At 39.7% G+C, this 18,321-nt stretch overlaps 1 protein-coding gene across 1 annotated transcript in view; it reads right to left on the reverse strand.

Moving 5' to 3' along the window:
• Window positions 1–8,473: 8,473 nt before the first annotated feature.
• Window positions 8,474–18,321, reverse strand: part of LOC107221513 (cardioacceleratory peptide receptor) — a 43,512-nt gene continuing 33,664 nt past the window's right edge. The window contains exons 3-7 of the mRNA XM_046737339.1: window positions 17,927–18,124; window positions 15,815–15,909; window positions 14,392–14,647; window positions 12,632–12,812; window positions 8,474–10,742 (exon numbers count right to left, since the gene is read on the reverse strand). Of these exons, the coding sequence (XP_046593295.1) occupies window positions 10,583–10,742; window positions 12,632–12,812; window positions 14,392–14,647; window positions 15,815–15,909; window positions 17,927–18,124 (890 nt within the window). The 3' untranslated portion in view covers window positions 8,474–10,582. The remainder of the gene's footprint in view (window positions 10,743–12,631; window positions 12,813–14,391; window positions 14,648–15,814; window positions 15,910–17,926; window positions 18,125–18,321) is intronic.

Here is an 18,321-nt window from a genome sequence, read left to right on the forward strand (position 1 = left end):
GAGCAATGCAGGATAGAAGATTGGACGTCAGCAAATAGCTGAAGAATTAGGAAGAAGAAAAAATTCATTTCATAATTCCACGAAAATTTCAGTCACGTGGCAAATACATATTTATTAAGAAAATTTTCTGAATTCTGGAGATCAACCCGTCGGTATACTTACTGTATGACTGTCGAAACGAGTTTTGTGCAATTCCCAATTCAATTGATTAAAGAACAAAAATTATGCTCGGACACGAGCAGAAGGAAATTTAAAGAAAAACAGGCGTTGTATAAATACGACAGTGAAAAAGATATTATAATATCGGAGCGCGTTCATTAATTATAAAATGTTTTTGTGCAGGGAACCTTAAGTAGATATCGCAGTAGATTAAATGAGACGTGGGAGAAAAAAATATGTACATTTCGCGTAAATAAATAGAGGCAGAAGACTCAAGCTGTCACGTGACTTTCTGTTATACGTGCCCGTTAACCATTCCGCGATCACCGCAATCTTCCCTGATGTTAAATATGTATTATACAAGTCTTTACGACCATTTCGACTTCATAAATAGATCAAATTGTGCGCTCATGGCCTGTATTTCATCGCATGTTACCGAGCGCTGGAACTGCGGCAAAAATAACATATATCGTCAACCGGATCGCAAATAGAATTTAGATTTTCTGAATGAAATCCTTTTCATACGATTTTACAATAATTAATGTTAATCATATACTGTTTGAACATGATTTTGATACTGCAAGGTTGCGAATCGACAGGCAACGATTTTCACGATTTTTAACAAATTGGTAATCGCGGTAATTGTCGATTGGAATTCATTTACCGTACGCAAAAAGTTAGCGGTCTGAAGGAACGCGAGAGTTTCATAAGTTAACTCGCTCCATTGAACGCCCGAGCTTTTTCTACCCCAAGGCTCATTAAAAATGATATATTACTAAAATTTTTTACCCACAGGAAATTGATTGTCCGTTAATATTCCCATTTGTGGTATATTTTATAGGTATACCTATGTATGCGGCAAACGTTGTGCAGAATGAGAATGCAATTTGAACGTAAGGTAATCGATCGTTTGATCGGTGCTGCGTAGAAAATGCCGCTGTGGTTGAAAAAAAAAAAAAAAAAATGGAAAAAGATTCAATAGAATGACGAGATATCTGTGTATCAAAATTGTCTAGAAACATTTATGAAACGAAAACGACGAACTTTAGGCAAAGGTAATTTATTTGAAAGCAATTACACGGTATTTTGCACAGAACGGCCACAATAAGAGGTTGACGGAAAAGAGAAAATGTCGAACTACGTGATTAATGTTTTAAACCGGATTCAGCACCGTTTGCCGAATCTCTTGTTCGGGCGGATCTCGGGCTGGCTTGAAGACTTTGTGGCATCGATGAAGTTCCTCTGGTACGAGACCGGAATTTGGGTTTTACGGAAGCCTGTCGTCGCAAAATCTCTTCTATGGTTTTCACCTCCTTCTCGCTCATCGGGTTCGCGTTCGCTTCCGCGTTTCCGAGGTCGAAGTTGTCCTCTAGATCCCTGGGGAATTTATGTGCGTTGTATTATGCTGATCCGGTAATACCGCGCAAAGAGCAACTGCTCGGTCAGCGTTCAGCCAGACGTAACAAGCGTATTTAGTCTAACCACTGACGTTGGCAAATGGCGATATTAAATTTAGTCGGCGGATTCCGAGCTCTTTTAAGCTTTTGGGAAGTTAGCGCGGAGCTTTCTTTTGTTTTTTCAATAATTATTTCATTCTGTTATCGAGACGAAATTATTGACGCGAGTTAAATTGTTACCAGCCATTATCGCAACTCGCATTCCGGTCTTAATTAAATGTAAAAATTAATCGATGCAGGGTGCTGCAAGCTGGGATCAAGCTGACAATGCGATTTACGGTTGGTAGCTGCTTATTGCTTGGACTGTTATTATTACACTCTCCGTACAACTTTCATGCATAATCTGCAGACTTTCGCTTGACGAGTGCTGCGAGAAAGAAAGTTATAAATATTGCAATTTTTAATCAGACTTGCGCAATAAATCATCAAGGGGTTCGACCAATTCAATATATTCCTGTAGATTAATTGTAAAGAAGAAGAGGATGGGAGAGTGAGTTTTATTTTTCTGCAATTATCAAACCTCTGACGTCGCTCGAACTTGACAACGATTTTTTGCAGACTCAGGAGATCTTTTTGTGTGGCTTTCAACTCTGCTTCTTTCTCCTGAAACAGAATCCATGTAATTGTTATAATCTGTCATAAGTAAAGGAGGTTTCCACCACATTTCGTAGGCGAATCTCGGCGCTCAGCGCCAGCCGATAGGCAACCGAAGTCACATTTGAGGTCTGTACTGCCCTTTCTAAAAACATCTCCCTACCTAACCGACGGAGTCCGCGTAAACTGCCAAATCAGATCTCTCAAAAAATGGTAGTACAGACCTCAAATGTTACTTTGGTTGCCTGTTTGCTGGAGTTGAGCGGTGAGACTCACGTAAAAATCGCGTTTTACGGCTCGCCCTTAATTAGAGACATTGAAATAAATTTAAAAATGATGCGGTTCGGATTTTAGTACCGCGAGAGCTACATTAACTGCTTCAAGTTCGCTGTGTCTAGTGTCTGAAAGATGACGTGCAGTGACACTCTCAGCAGACAAACGCGCCAATTGCTGCCTGTAGTTTTGCTCCCTTTCCATGGCTCTGTCCCAGGCTTCTTCTCTGGCGACAACGGCGTCTCTCAGAGCTTGCATGTCGCTCTCTAAGCTCTCAAGCTCAGTTCTGAACAGGCCGATAAAAGAAAGATTTAAACGAAAATTTTATAAACGAAAAGAACCAGTCCACTGATGCTTTATTGCAACTTCGTTATGGTGACCTCACTTCGTTATGGTGACCGTAGGTTCCATGGTCTCGAGACCTTCGAGTTTTCGCTGACAGGCGAGACAAACTGCCCAACATTGAACGCTCCTTTCGATCGTCGAGATAAGACCGCCCGTTGATGTATTTTCGTCCATAGTTTCTGTCTGCCTGCTCTGCTATTGGGAAAATATGTACCCCTTAAATTCGGCAATGCATTAGCAGTGTTATACAAATTTTGACGGATTTCAAACATTGAGTGACGGATTGGGCGATCGATCGATCGTCGAAATGAAATTTAAAACTGATGACATGGTGTAATCGGTAAAGCTGATATAATTTTTTCAGAATACCAAAGAGGAAAGGAGGCGATTTTACACACGACTAGGCTCGAATGCGTTGAAGAAATTTAATTCTATTTAATTAGAGGGCTTACACTTTCCTTGATTTTGCATCTTTCTTTTTTCAGCTCCTCCAGGGTCTTTTGCATTTGTGATCTGAGCTCGTTCGCATCTTTGCTTACCTTTTCAAGTCTGAAAGTGAACGCAGAAACACCTTAGAACGTTATGTCGTCCGGTAAAATAAAAAAAAAAAAAATTGAAAAACTAAACAGCCCGTTCACTTACTGGCTATGGAGCGCGTTATTTTCCGTAATGAGATTCTGATTCCGCGTCTGCATCACCGTGTTGCTGTCTTCCAAAAACTTCAACCGCATCATTAACCTTTCGTCGGGTTGCTGTCCGTTTTCCAAATTCACTTTGCCCCCGTTACCAGAATTCATTCCAAGTATCATACCCAGTTGCATGTCTATGTCCGGAAACAAGGGATCTCCTCTACCTGAATAATAGCATTCACGTATATAGGTACGTATGCAAATGTGAAAACGGTAAAAAGGAAATCGAAAAGTACCGACGTTAATGCACCACCTTTCAAAGCCCGCAAGAGATGTAACCGAGTTGCAATTTTCACCTCGGAGCACCTAATTCAGTGCTCAAAGTTCACTGCTGGCAAAACGAGGAGCTAGTTGAACACTTAATCACTATTATCATCGCGTTTATTCGCAGTGGTATCAAATGGTAGTTGCACATTTAGTATGCACGGTTCGGTGTGCACATAAACGAGTTAAACTTCCCACTTCCTAATGCACATCGGTTCCTCCTCTGCTGTGCAGAATCTTTCCGTTTCACGATCCAGGCGACGCGAGTTGGTCGGAGCTTTAACGAGGTGAGAAATTTAATTGGTCGGAAATATCGCCTGTACCTATCCGGATTATTTAACTAGTAACTCGAGATTTCATTCCAAATGAAACGTGTCTCAAGAAAACAAAAAATCCTAAGAAAAGCTCTACACGCCTCTGTATTTGTGAACTTTTTTACAATTCTTTGGGACGGTTTGCTTCTCCGAACAAGTCTTCTTCAATTCGAACAATCCGAACGGATTTTGTGTGGGGATGGAGCAAATTTTTTCACGGCTGAGAACAAAAAGTTATTTCAAATTATACTTACCGGTCGAAAAATGCTCCACCCTGGGGCTTCCAGCTGGAGAGGGCGACGAAGAGGAATAACTCGAGGCATGATGTTGGACGTCGACGTAACCTTTGCCCTCTGGCTTGTCGATCACGTGGTACCTGGACATCTGAGGATGTTGAAATTTGAGGGGGTTACAGGTATTTTCGTTGAATTTATTTTTGATTTTCTTTAGAAATAATGTACGCGTTTTTGCAATATTATCATTTGCACATCATAAGAATTATAATTATTATACTCTGTATAATTTTGTCACTGTTTCCCCGTCTATTTTTGTATCCTTGGATCTCTTGTTTCGATTATATTGGTTACGAGATTTTCTCTTGTTCGTTATTTTTCGCTCTTGAGGTATGGTACGTAAGAAGGTACGGCGTATGTAAACGACTTGAGGGTTTCGTCGGTTGTCTCAGGGATTTTCATTGATGGCTAAAGAAAAAGTTTTCCTTCAACGTCGTGAAACAACTCCTCATATTCTAACTTTATAACACTTTTCTTGGCTTGGAGTTTGTATATTATTATTATACCAGCTTTTAGAACGGTTAAAAAAAACATGCTTTTATACTTGAGGTTGTGTAACGTTTCCCGTTAAACTTTATTCTTTTCCGCACTTTCTTCTTTATTCAACTCCGTGACAGCGGTACATGAGAAATAGCAAATTTTTGTTGATTCGGAATAAATTATTCTTTCCCTTATTTTTAAAAGTTTTTTCTTCTTTCTTTCTGTGGTACTATTCTGATGGACTAACAGATGTGTCAAGACTGTAATTGTGATTATAGATAAGAATCAGTTATAAGAAGGATGGTTTAAGGTATGTATGTATATAGGTATATGTATATATATATATATATATATATATAACTGAAATTGACATTCACGTTAATGTTACAATTATTATTTACGCCAATGAGTTACGCTTACATGTAATTATACGATTATTTACATCCGAAAAAACTTTACGCATAGATAGTTTATGCCTGTACTTCTAATTGTTACACGTGTAATACACAATGCGTTAGATGTATTGGTATTTTATTCCTTCAATTTCTTTATAAATATACTAATGCGTACAATACAATTGACGATTAAAAAAATATAACTATATTTTTCGCAAAGAAATGTGAACGTCATTCATAATTAATAATGTGTGCAGCGATTCAGATTCGAATGTATTTAGGCGTGCACTGTGTATGAATACAACAGAACATTGAATCGAGTAGATACGCCTGACGTGATGTTACCTGCACTTCATATCTGACATTTGTTGCCTCTTCGAGTTTCTTTAGGCGTAAATAAACTGAAGTAATTTTTTTATTTGTTTGCTTCGGTATCGATAATCGTGACATCATTCGAAGAAAGCGAGTATTTTTTCTCCGGAATAATTTGATATCAATGTGCATATATATTCATACAGGTATTAAAAAATTTATATTGAATATATGCGATATACATACACCGTTGTCGGTATTTGCTATTACAAGTGTTAAACCATCGGAAAGAATTGTCACGTGGATTTCGTTTAGCATAAATTAAATCGTAATGATTAAGAAAAAGAAAATTCATTTTGTCCATTCCAGCTTAATATCTATATTTAATTAATTTTGGTCAGTCGATCTGCAGTGACGATAACTTCCTCGCACTAGATTCTTGCAAATTTGATGTATTATAAGTATAGTGTACCTATGTAATTAGATTAATACCTAGGCTTAGATCTTATGAAAAACATATATGCATATTATCGATTATTTGATTTTCGCGTAAGAATTCCCCCAGATTTACATAAGTATAATTCTAATTAAGAATACTCTTCTATTACCTTAACATCATATAATCCTGCACATTATATAATCTTATCAATCAGTGATTTACCATCGTTATTATTCAATCAAATATATCTATCGATCATATTTAATATTATTATACATATAAACATCTATAAATTTATCCGCTCAGGTATATATGTACAGTATACAGATTTAGAAAAATTACATTATAGATAATTCCATTGGACATTTATTATTATACAGTAGAACCTCGATTATCCGATTTAATTGGGCTCGAGCCTAGTTCGGCTAGTCAAAAGTTGGGATAACTGAAATGAAATTTTTATCGCAAGGTATAATAATATCTATAACACAGATTTAAATCGACAAACATTCTGTATTAAACATCTAAATACATGTTGAACCTCTTTTAAACATCGAACGCTTATTTTATTACTTTGGGTTTATATAGTCGTCTATTATCAATTGACGGACAGCTGCTTCACATTATTTTACGAGCAACAATGTACATGCATTTCGCACCAGAAATGCATTTTTTGAGCCAACGTTCGGATAATTGAGCGTTCGGGTAAATCAACTCATGTTTCGTATAACTGAGGGTTCGGATAATCGCGGTTTTACTGTATTATTATTACTATTATTATTTTATCGAATCAGACAGTCAGTCATACGGTGCGAAATGCGACATTTAATTATAAATAGTTGTGTGTATGCTTATCGCTTATCAAAGGGAATAATAATTATTTACGAGTTGACTTTAAGCAAAGATCAAGGATATATTTTAATCGCAATTTGTCAAATATGACTCGCAAAATCGGTCCCCTTTCATCCAATATGTTTCATACACACTCAGATGATTACACCTATAAACTCATCAACTTCTGTACAATTAGCGTAGCATTTGTAAAGCGTGCCGTGGATCGGATTCTGGAATGACTTATTCGATCAACCGGGTGTTCTTGATTATTTTCCAAGAAAGAAGAAAGAAAAAAAGGAAAATAAAAGAAGAGGAGACAAAGCTCAGGACAATTGTAAAATTCGAGTATTATTCGCGGCAATCTAAGCGAAAGGTGTTCCAACAGGTGCTCCTCTTGAGGAGGCCGCACAGAGCACTCGGTTTCTCAAGTGCCACTTTTCAGTGCTTCAAGATGTTTCAGCTTGCTTGGGTCGATGCCGAAATAGGCACCATCTCGTCTCCTCTCCCTTTCTCTCTCTCTCTCTCTCTCTCTCTTTCCCCTTTCACTTGCTTACTGTCTAGATTACTCCCCGCACATACCTACATAGGTATACAGAGTTTAGCTTCATCCGAAAATCCCCTTGCGCAATTTGGTATGCGACACGAGATGCCCGCTTATCGCTGATTCGAAGCTAGGGAACTCAGTTCCAAAAACCTCATCGTGCGGTTCCTCTAATCCACCCTGTTAATTATGATAGGCGTGATATTGCAGATCGAATTCTAACGAAGAACGATACCGGGATCTTATTTCTTTCTTTAAATATTTCTGGTTGGACGAGACATTTCGTGGAATTCGTTATGCGGGAAACAGTCGCAATTCTGCTCATATCTGAATTGTTTCTACGCAGCTGCAACTTTTAATTGATTCACAGGATCTGATTATACCGTTCATTAGAAGCGGACAGAAGAAAAAAAATTGCAGAGTACAAAATCGTATGAGAATAGTTTCTTCCCTCGATTGGATGATGTTTATTTACACGGTATATAACAGGGATAGCCAACTGGTTGATCGTGGCTATTAGACTAGTCGATTGCGACAAGGCAAAGAAAACTACGCGACTCTGTAAAAAAATATTTCATTTAATTTTGTGGTAAATATTTGAGATTGCTAGATCGATCGCAAAGAGTCTGGACAGTAAACGGTAGATCTTAGGTCTGATCGAGTTAGCCATCCCTGGTACATAGGTATCAGGGTGGTTCATTCGTAAACTTTTTTTTTTAAGTTACCACTCGAAAAATTTGTGACAAATACTGTGAAAAAATTGTCGTGAAACCTGGAGGGCCTAACTAATCGATCATAAATCAACGGTAAACTAACAGTTTTTGTTACGGAAATAAGAGTATCACATTACCTTAATCTCCCTATTTCGTTTTCAGTACTAATTTTTATGAACAACGATTAATTGGACCACGATACGAAAAGAAAACTAATATGTATATAAGTCCGTAAGGTTTACACATAAAAATAACTGCAAAATATTACAATAATTGGTAGCGATTTCTAACTATTTTCCTACTCCCACCAGGTTTTACGACAATTTTCTTCAGCATTTGTCACAAATTTTTCGAGTGGCACGTCAAAAAAAAAACGATTTTTTAAACGTATTACCCTAATAGATATAGTAATACGGCAAGTGTAGTTAGAGAGCTATCGTAATTATGGGTATGACGTTGTTCGACTACTCTTTTCGCGGACGATTAACCCGCGATAACAATTTCGAGGTAAGAACAAGAATGGCTCAAAGAGACGCTTAAGGGCTGCAGGTTATTACTGGAACAAATTGAAAACAGTTGTACAATATTGTAGGTTGCCAGACGGGGTAGCGAGGTATTACATAGTTGGGGTTAACTGATCGCTGTATAGAAGGTCCCGTATCACAGCGGGGGTGGCTGATTTTGGGGATCGGTTAACGTTGAGCCTTATTTATCGATCGAGACCCGAGCCGAGCAGGGCAGAGCAATGCCCGTATAACTATCGCAGAAGACGCGAGGTCGATACTCGATTTCGCGAGATTTCAGGTTGTTACACAGGCGCTGTGCACCCGCTCTAAAACCGTGTCGCACCCTATCGCGCGTTACACACACGAGCCGAAACCTCTTCCCTTTTTTAATCAAATTCAGGTGCCCCCCACCTCGAATGAAGGAACTGAAAGGAACGACTCCGCCATTCCCTCAGCGGTGGTCAGATTGGATGACTCGTCTCAAAGACACCCTCAAACTGCACGTCGGATTGACACGTGTCCCCGCTTGAAACCCGGCTGATCACTCGATGCTCGTGTTAAATTCGAGCCACAGATATTTCTTGAAACTTATCTGCTCCTCCCCTTTACCTATTGACATTTATGTTACTCCTTTTCTTTTCTTACTGTTATTAGTATAATTGTTCTAGCTTGAATATAAAAATAATTAGGCCAAGGTCCGATGGACAAGTTAGACACGAAAGAGACGTCCTATCTAAAGAACAAACTTTTCTATGGCCCACGCCGACTGGCATTAGAAAACATGTAAGAGTAATCAATATTCGTTAATAAACATTACTTGTTCTAATGTGAACTCCCGTGAATCTTCATTTGGGTTAGATGAGCGATTAACCTTCTAAAGATATAACATAATAATCCGAATAAGCAGGAAAATTCTATGACGCTGTGCCGAAATTTGATCGATGACTTAATTGTGTTACATTCGGTGTGAGGGTTCGCTACGGAAAAATGTTAAATGGGCAATTTGACATCGGATCCGCCTGCGTTTATGCAATTTAAGGTACATTTTACCGATCGACATTTGTCTCGTTGTTCACGATTCGATAAATCCTGACTCTCTGGCCAATCGTGAAACAAATGTCGATCGGTAAAATGTACTCTCAGTTGCCGTAATGCAGGCGGATTTCGGTCAAATGTAACCGGGATTGGATTAGTGCAAGCGAATTTATTATCCCGTGCTAAATTGTTCGTGTAACATTTAGACGAAATAAAAAGTAAGTAAGGTCGGTCAATGTCATAATTGCCTTGTTTTAGGGTCAGAGAGAAAAATAGAGTGAGACTGGTGAGTTAAACGCAAGTTAATGAAGAATTTCGATATTAACGAAGTAATACTGGATTCTTGAAGTTCTTTTTGGCAGAACGAGCCAAATATGTATTAATATAATTCGATACTGTGCTGATGGTAGAGAAACAAAATGAAATTACACATACGCTGTTAACAATTTTTTTTCAACTTTAGCACGTAATTTAAAGGCCATACGAGCTCGTGAAAATTTACGTGAACTTCACACGAGTTTCATGCAAATTTTTCACCAGCACGTACGCATCCCTCGAATTGAAGTAGTCAAATTGCGGTTTTTGCCCGAGAAGGCGTACGCACGAAAAGTACCAACTCGAAATTTTGAACAGTGAAACATGTGTAATTCGCAAGCAAGCGACTGAATACATCAGGGAGACGAAAGAAAGTTGGTGTGTATATGCCTATACGAATACACCGCACATTGGAATAAGTAATAAGACACTGAATTCGAGGGGATGGGGTGAAACTGCTGCAGAAAGGAGATATTTTCTCTCTCCGGTTCTCGATGGTTCTTTCGGTTTCATGACTAGCCCCGGGGTTTCTGCTATCGCATTTCCTGTTGGTGGATCTCTTGCCCATGCCGCGAGACTGCAGTCAATTTCGGGCGCAATCTCTTATCCGATGCAGCTGCAGAATTACACGATGGAGACCATTACGCGTTTCTTCTTCGACGAATGAGCCGTCAAAGACGTGGTAACCGTCGTACGGGTGCTGTTCTGACTCGAACCCGAGCCGAAGCAGTGATGCGGATTCGCGGGACACCATCCAGAGATCCATGATATTGCCTGCAAATTACTGAGAGACCGTCGTCGTTACTAAAATATTCCCTTTCCCTCCAGAACATTTTTCTACAAAAAAAAAAACTCGGTCTAACGTACAACATTAAATCTGGATATGCATAGGCTACTATGATTTACCCGAGAATGCGAGAAAAAATCATACATAAATTACTGACAAGAGTTTAAACGTAAAATTTCAATTTCAAATCGCGGTTGAATCGATCGATTTTGCTTTACGGATGTTTATTTAGCTGAAGTAAATGTTCTTTAGAAATTCACTGGAACAGTTCGTTTTTCAGATTTGATTTGATATTGTTCTTTGTTGATCAATATCAATTTATCGTATTTACATATTTGTCTAATCAATCTTGATCAATATCAATGCATCTGTATCTATCTTAAAATATTTAAACGATAAAAAGTGTGTTTCAGTGCGGCATTGTAGAAAATAGTATTCTGAATAAAATAAATAACCGCTGGGTGAAATATAACGATTATACTAAATTGTTTACCGTTTTAAAACGATTTGCAATGGATAATTAATATGATCTGTAGCTCGTGTTTATAACTTTAGTATTTGTCTGGTTCGCATTTTTATTCGCCTGTGTAACCCCTGAAAAAAATGATGAAAAAAGCATTAAACCTCGAAGTGAATCCCGGTGAACTGTCCAGGGACTCGAGAGCTAACAAGTGTCAGATATGATGATGGCTTTTGATATTGACCGCAATGCATACCCCCTGGAGAATCGTAACAATCAGAATATAGTAAACAAGAACATGAGGAGATGTAATTCGAACAATAAATCGAGCTGGTTAGCAGGAAATGAAAATGACAAGAAAAAAGAATAAGAAACAAGATAAAAAAAATAAAATAGAAAAGCAATAAGGAAAGGAAGAAAAAATCCCTATTCCTCGGGAGACATGCGATCGAGATGCGAAGAAATAAAAGTCGATGGATCTCGTCAGTCTAGAGAAGGTATCCGCGGGAAGAAAGGGCGAAGGGGCGGGAAGGGGGAAGACCCGGCGGACGTCGTTTCTCGTTCTGTTTTATCGCGTCTCGGCGCTATGTTCACTGACGACAGTTCGCTGTCCTCTCTGATGTTGCTGCTGCTGCTGCTGCTGCTGCTACTGCCGAAGAAGACAGAGAGAGGAGACTAGCCGAGCTCGGCAAGCAGCAAGAGATTCTACAAGTTTAGAGTTTTGTTCGCGTGCATGCAGGGCTACAAGAAACGCCGGAAGATAAATCTTCGTCGCAAATCACGCGGGTATTCGACTATAAAAAACACGAACCTTCACCAAGTGCGCTGCGCATGCCGTCACTATTAGGAATTCATCAATTTCGCACACACTTCGCTATCTTGATACCGGCATGTTCGTGTACCTAAGTTTATTGTCCCTAACACGATTTCGAATTGAAATATTTACCCTGAAGGATTTCAACTCGTCAACTATTTCCACCAACTTCGTACAGGCATTTCCTACAACTACGCGTCAGTGAGTTTAGTATACTGAATTCTTAGTTCCTGTAAGTGTCTTTGCTCAGAGTCATATTGTACCAGAACCATTCTTGCCATCATTTTATTCCTTATGCAATGTCGTCTAGTCGTTAATTAGTATCGGAAACGAAATTATGACCGAAATAAAATCGCAGGTGGGTCCGTGGTGGCCATCTTGTTTTCATTGCGACGCTTGATTTTTCCCATTAAATGTCTTACACACATGTATTTGTACCATTAGACGATTGAGTCGATTAGGTCTAATCTTTAGGTCAGTGAAGAATTATTTTGATGGCACAGACGAATAGAATTCTTTTTTCCTTGTCCAGGATTCGTCGTGAGCGTAAAATATAATTAGTGTGACTCGACAGAAAATTAAGAGTCGTAAATAATATTTCAACTGACTCACCGTATGCTCTTGCAGAGAGATGTGCTGAAGAGACAATATATAATTGGATTTGCGGCTGAATTGAGGGGCGCAAGGCTCTGGATAAACGTGGCAACAGCGATGTTCGTCTGGGTCTTAGGGATATGCCCGTAGACTTGCAGAAGATCAAAAATGATGTAAGGACTCCAGCAGATTACGAAAACTGAAAATCGAAGGAAAGAAAGAAAACTTTCACATTATATCCTTCAAGTATAGGAAATAACATAAAAGAATTTTCCCCGTAAAGCGCTTTAAGAGTTCAAAGGTTGCAAAAAAAATTTCCTAGAATTTTTTTTATCGGTCATAGAATTAGGTACCACATGACCTCGAGAAATTTCTTTTTTGCTTCTTCTTCTTCTTCTTCTTCTTATCAATTTATCTCGCGGTTCCGATCGCCGAGGGTTTTCGGGTTGTGAAATCAAGACTGTGGACCACAAAAAAGTGAACGTTTTCAGCAAAAGAAGAGAGACGAGCGGTCGCGTCGCATCGCCCAGCGTTGCTGAGGGATGGGGAAGGGGGATAGAAATGAAAAGAATAAGAAAAGGAGAATTGGGAAACCGGGAAAAGAGAAGAGGAGAGAAGACAAGAGTAGAGGATTCCTTACGCGCGGAAGTGCGAGAGGTAGACGTGTATTCGGCGAATGCCTAGTCAGCTTAGGGGCAGAAATCCCCTGGAGCTTGCAACGCGGGAGACACAAATATAACACGCGGGTAGCGTTCTTGGTTGAAAGTTATTTTATGTTATAGAACTCCTCGGGGAAGTTCGGCCGAATCTTTCTGCCGACGAGAGAATCAGGTGCAAACGAAAATGAATTGTGACCGAATGCTGACGCTCAGTTTTTCCCCCTCTCGTACGTCCCGAATTCCAAAAAGGATTGAGTTTTTTTCCAAGTTTCTTGCCTTAACGTGCCGTGTTTTTATTCCTCACAGCGCGCACCTAATTACCGATTTTTCACAATCTCTGACCGTCAGGTTTATTATTACACGCAATCGACAATCTTCCGTGAAAATAATTCACCCTCCTTCCGAATGGTTGCAGGTTTAAAACTGGATGATGGCTCAATAAATAACGAAAATGAGCCCCCGGTGAATATTTACCGAGCCAACATCTGCGTCGTCTCTGAGACTGTTCAAATACCTTCGTTGTCTGCACGCGATAAAAACCCCGTGACTGAAATTTTGAATTTTAAAAAAGGGAATCAATTCGTCTCGCAAATAACGCTCAGATGACGAAGAGAAAAATTCAGGTGATTTGTGTCAAGCCTCGTAGAATAAGAGTAGTGAGAAATTTTCAAAGCAGGTTACAAAAATCGCAATAAATACATTTCCGCTTTATGTTATAGTATACGGTTTTACGAACGAAGGAGATCTAATAACTCGCTTGGTTTACTGGCTGTTTACGATCCGGTATGATTTTACGCTTGTTCTGTAGCCGATTCTCCTCAAGACATTGGGACGATGTAAACATCCTTGGATATAAGTTTTACTCGCGACATTCAACTTCTGTCATTATAAGTACGAGGCGAAGAATTTTCGATACCAACACTCTCGAGGTCTGGCAGTCAAGCGATTAATTCACGGGGTTCTATGCGGCTGCACGTATTGGAATTACCGAGAAAAATCATGAAATTTGAATAAATTATTGAGCGAGGTGGGCTGTAAACAAGATTCAATTAAGATATGAGGCAGAAATTGCAACGCTGCTCGTCTGGAAAAACCCGCCGAGATGAAAAGCAAACTTACCGAAAACAATGACCAGCGTCATTTTGATGGTCTTTATCTTCGCCCTTGGTATCAGCCCCCGGGATGACGCCCTCCTCGTATCTCGTGCCGGCCCTGGCCTCAGGGCTCCACCCTGCGACCATATGGTGACCACAATGACCAGGTAACACCCTCCTATTATCAGCGTGGGCGCGATGAACAAGGTAAAACTGACCAGGCTCATATAGATCTTCCATTTCGTCGGGGAGGAGAGCTCGATCCAGCACTGCTCGATGTTCTGAAAGGGGGCAGCAGAGAGTCGATAACGATGGGCGGATTCATTCGAGGAAGTCGTAAATTCACGATTTCAAATTCACACTGTAAACCCAAAGGATATCGAACGACCGAAACATTGTTCGAGATAACGATGAATTGCGAGTCTTTCGATTGATGGTTCGATGTTTTTTAATTTCATTTTCGTTGCGTAAACACATTCGAGTATATACACAGAAAATGTCACGACGATCCGACAAATATTCTCCAAGTTACGCGCACGTTTGCAAAGACGCCCCGGAGCGTTTGAAATTGCTTTCGAAACTTTGAACGCGCTTTTACTCAAAACTATGCTTTCAAAGTCGGTGAGCGAGATTTCTCGGAAACGGCTGAACCGATCAATCTCAAATTTTTACACAAGCTTTATGAATATATTTTTCTGTCCTTGATCGAAGGTTTTTTTTCGCCGATAGATATTTTCCATTTTATAAACAAACTAAAGCGAAAATCTTTGTAGAAAATCGAAATCTTTTTTTGAGAACCCGCCGTTTTGTTCCAAATTAATATTTTGCTTATTCCTTCGATCAAAGAGCAGATAATACCTTATATTGACCAAATCTTTTTTGTTTTTTCATTTCGGACGATTCAGTCCAAATATATCTTGCTCACCGCAAGACGCCTTTTTTTGAAGGTGCTGACGAAGATCGGCTATAGCAGTTTTAAAAATGATTGTCTTTACAAATAAAAAATATCAGAATGAAGTTAACGTTACCCCAATATGTACATAAATTTTTATATTAACAAATTGAAATGCCTCTTCTTGAAAAATCCTTAAATAATCGCTTCTTTCGGTCTCCTGACTAGGTATAACCCCTAAACTCCGAATAGCTTCAATTCCTTGGCATTCTATCGTTGTCTATCTTGCCCTGTCCCTTCGTTGATTTCTAATCTAGCAAGTGATTGTCATTGATTACCGACGATTTCCCAGCGTTGTAGGTTATTTTCACTGTCAGTCGAAACCAGAACCGACCGGAGGCCGCTTTATAGAATGCTCAGAAATCATTGGAAATCGATTTAAATCACATGATAAGGTAGCAATCATTGAATCGGCATCCTTCATTTGGTTTTCAAGGGCTCGAATGGCCCCTCGGTCAAAAATCATTTTCCACTCTGCGCGGGAATTCATTCTCACCTGTATAGTTTTGCTCTCGTATAGAAATATTATCGGCATGCTGAAGAAGATCGAGAGGCTCCAAGCGACGGCGATCAGGGCTCGAGCTCTGTTCCCTGAAACGACACGTAACAAGTTTACCATTTTACCCCGAAGCTATCAATTCGAGGGCTCATTTGACAAATGGAGAAATAAACTCGGGGGCATAAAACTCTCTCATATTCTTTTCGGCTCCTTCGACACATGGAATTCCCCAAGATCGTTTCCGAGTCTCTCTCACCGTCCCGTGAGCACTGCGTATATACACTCGGTGTATGAAATGTAAATAATCCGATCGCTGAGATGCAAATAAAGCATACACGCCGGGATTTTGAATTATTCCCCATAAATTTAAGTCCAGACGGACGAGTCGCGAGGAAACTTGCCTATTATAGATATACCGTATCAACGCTGAAATATTGCGGTGGAACAAAAGTTTACTAAACCTCTCATTCTACTGTAACTTTCAAATCTAGTGACAAGAAATTGTTATTTCAGTTTAACCAGCCGTAATATTATGCGCAAATATTGAGCCAACTTTCTCGCGGACCATAAGAAACTCAACATTGAAACAGAATTTCGATCCAGCTTCAATAACACGGCGGAAAGAAACTTTACTTTTTCATTTTTTGTTTTTTTTTTTCACTTGACTTCGTCAAAGACAAAGGAATACATCTACCGTGCTCAAATTTACTCATCGTTAACTTTATCTCCTGTAGCATAAGAGGTCGTATTTTTTCTCCTCCCCCTCCTTCTATTCTAAAATTGTTATTTTATTCAGATATTACGTATGCAAGATGGTGTGTCTTTTCTTAACTCGGCTGCAGGATAAGTTATACGACCGAATTACACGATCGAGCAAACGATTCTCCGTCGCTCTCCTCGTTTCAATTGGCAGAAACTAATATCTAGCTTCTAAAGTTCGAAGCGGGCGTTGCTGAAAAAAAAAAAAAAACGTTGAGAACTTTCTTCGCAAGAATATTGAGCAGAAATAACGACTAAAAGGTTGTTTCTATATCGACAGAGACGAGCTGCTACATCAATTGTCAGAGGAGCAAAAAGCACTGTAAGAAAAATTTGACTAAAAATAATGGTTTACTTTATGTTTGTAAATATGACAAAAATTATAGTAATTTTAAGATTTAAACTGTCACATCAACATTCAATTTGTACTTTTTAATTTCTTTTTAACCTAGTAATACATTAAAAAATTGTTAAATCGATCCAAAAAAAAAAAAAATTTTAGTGGATCTACCGAGACATTTTTTCTTTTCCAAACTTTAAAATTGTGGCGATTTGTTCGAGCTTGCCGATATATGTAAAACAGGGAACGGAGAATATCGGAGAGAGAAACAGAAACGGTATACATCCAGATTTTCCCGGTGTCCGGATCTTTTGGCGGTAGACAATTTAAAAGAAATCTGTGGTTCTCATCCCTCGCCGGGATGGGAGGGCAATCCCCATTTACCAGCCCGCATATACCCTTTTTTTTTCCGCACCTTTCCTGACGTACTTTCCTCTTTCTTTCATTCCCTCCGTTTCCCCCCCACCCGCCAGCTTTCCTTATTCTCTGTCGCCATCGCAAAACTCGCCGTAAAAGTCAGCGAGAAAATCATGAAACATTTTTACGCGCGAAAGTAAAATCTTTAATATTAGCCCCGGCTACTCGCCGCAGTTCACCGTTCCCCGAATATTACTCCACATGGTGTTCGACCCGTTGATATATCCAACCCCTTTTCCTCCACTTTCCTCGATCCAGTGACCCTGCAGCATGACCCTAGAGTGGTCACTCGATCCGAGACGTCGTTACTCCCAAAGGTCCATCCGGAAACGGAAGAACCCCTGTTAGCCCCTCGTTCCGTCGTATTCGCACGCCACTTGCCCCCGTTCCACCTGGATCAGTTATGTGCCGACTTTTCCGGATGACACATATCTTAGGCGCGATTTTTGCCCTTCCCCTTCCCCACCCCCGCCCCTGTTGTACAACAACGCGGGAAAAGTCAAGAAAACGAAACACCGTCGAGCGTTAAAGTTTCACCGTTTCACTTGATCGGGGCAAAAACAATACCGTGTTATTTTATTCAAGGTACTCACAACTTCCGGAAAAGTTCATTGGTCGGGTAATGGCGTCGTATCGGTCGATCGAAAGGGCGACCAAAACGTAGGTCGAACTGTAGGTGACCACAGCTTGCATGAATCTGATTAATTTGCAGGCGACGTTTCCGGCGTACCAAGCAACCGTGGTTCGCCATACGATGTCCGTGAGTACGGAAATCAGACCGACCAGTAGATCTGGAAATTGAACGATATGTGAGTTGAATTTAATCGGTTGGATAAGAAGTTTCGAAGATGGGGAGAAACGCGAAGTTCAAGGCACACTTTGTTTTTTTTTTTTTTGTTTTGTTTTTTTTTCTTCTCCTAGAACTTTCGCTAATTCGAAGCCGAGGGTGATTTTTTTTTTCCGAAAAGAACGCTCGGGACACGGGTCA

The sequence above is a fragment of the Neodiprion lecontei genome, chromosome 4 (genome assembly GCF_021901455.1).
Source record: "Neodiprion lecontei isolate iyNeoLeco1 chromosome 4, iyNeoLeco1.1, whole genome shotgun sequence".
In the NCBI taxonomy this organism is placed as follows: Eukaryota; Metazoa; Arthropoda; class Insecta; order Hymenoptera; family Diprionidae; genus Neodiprion; species Neodiprion lecontei.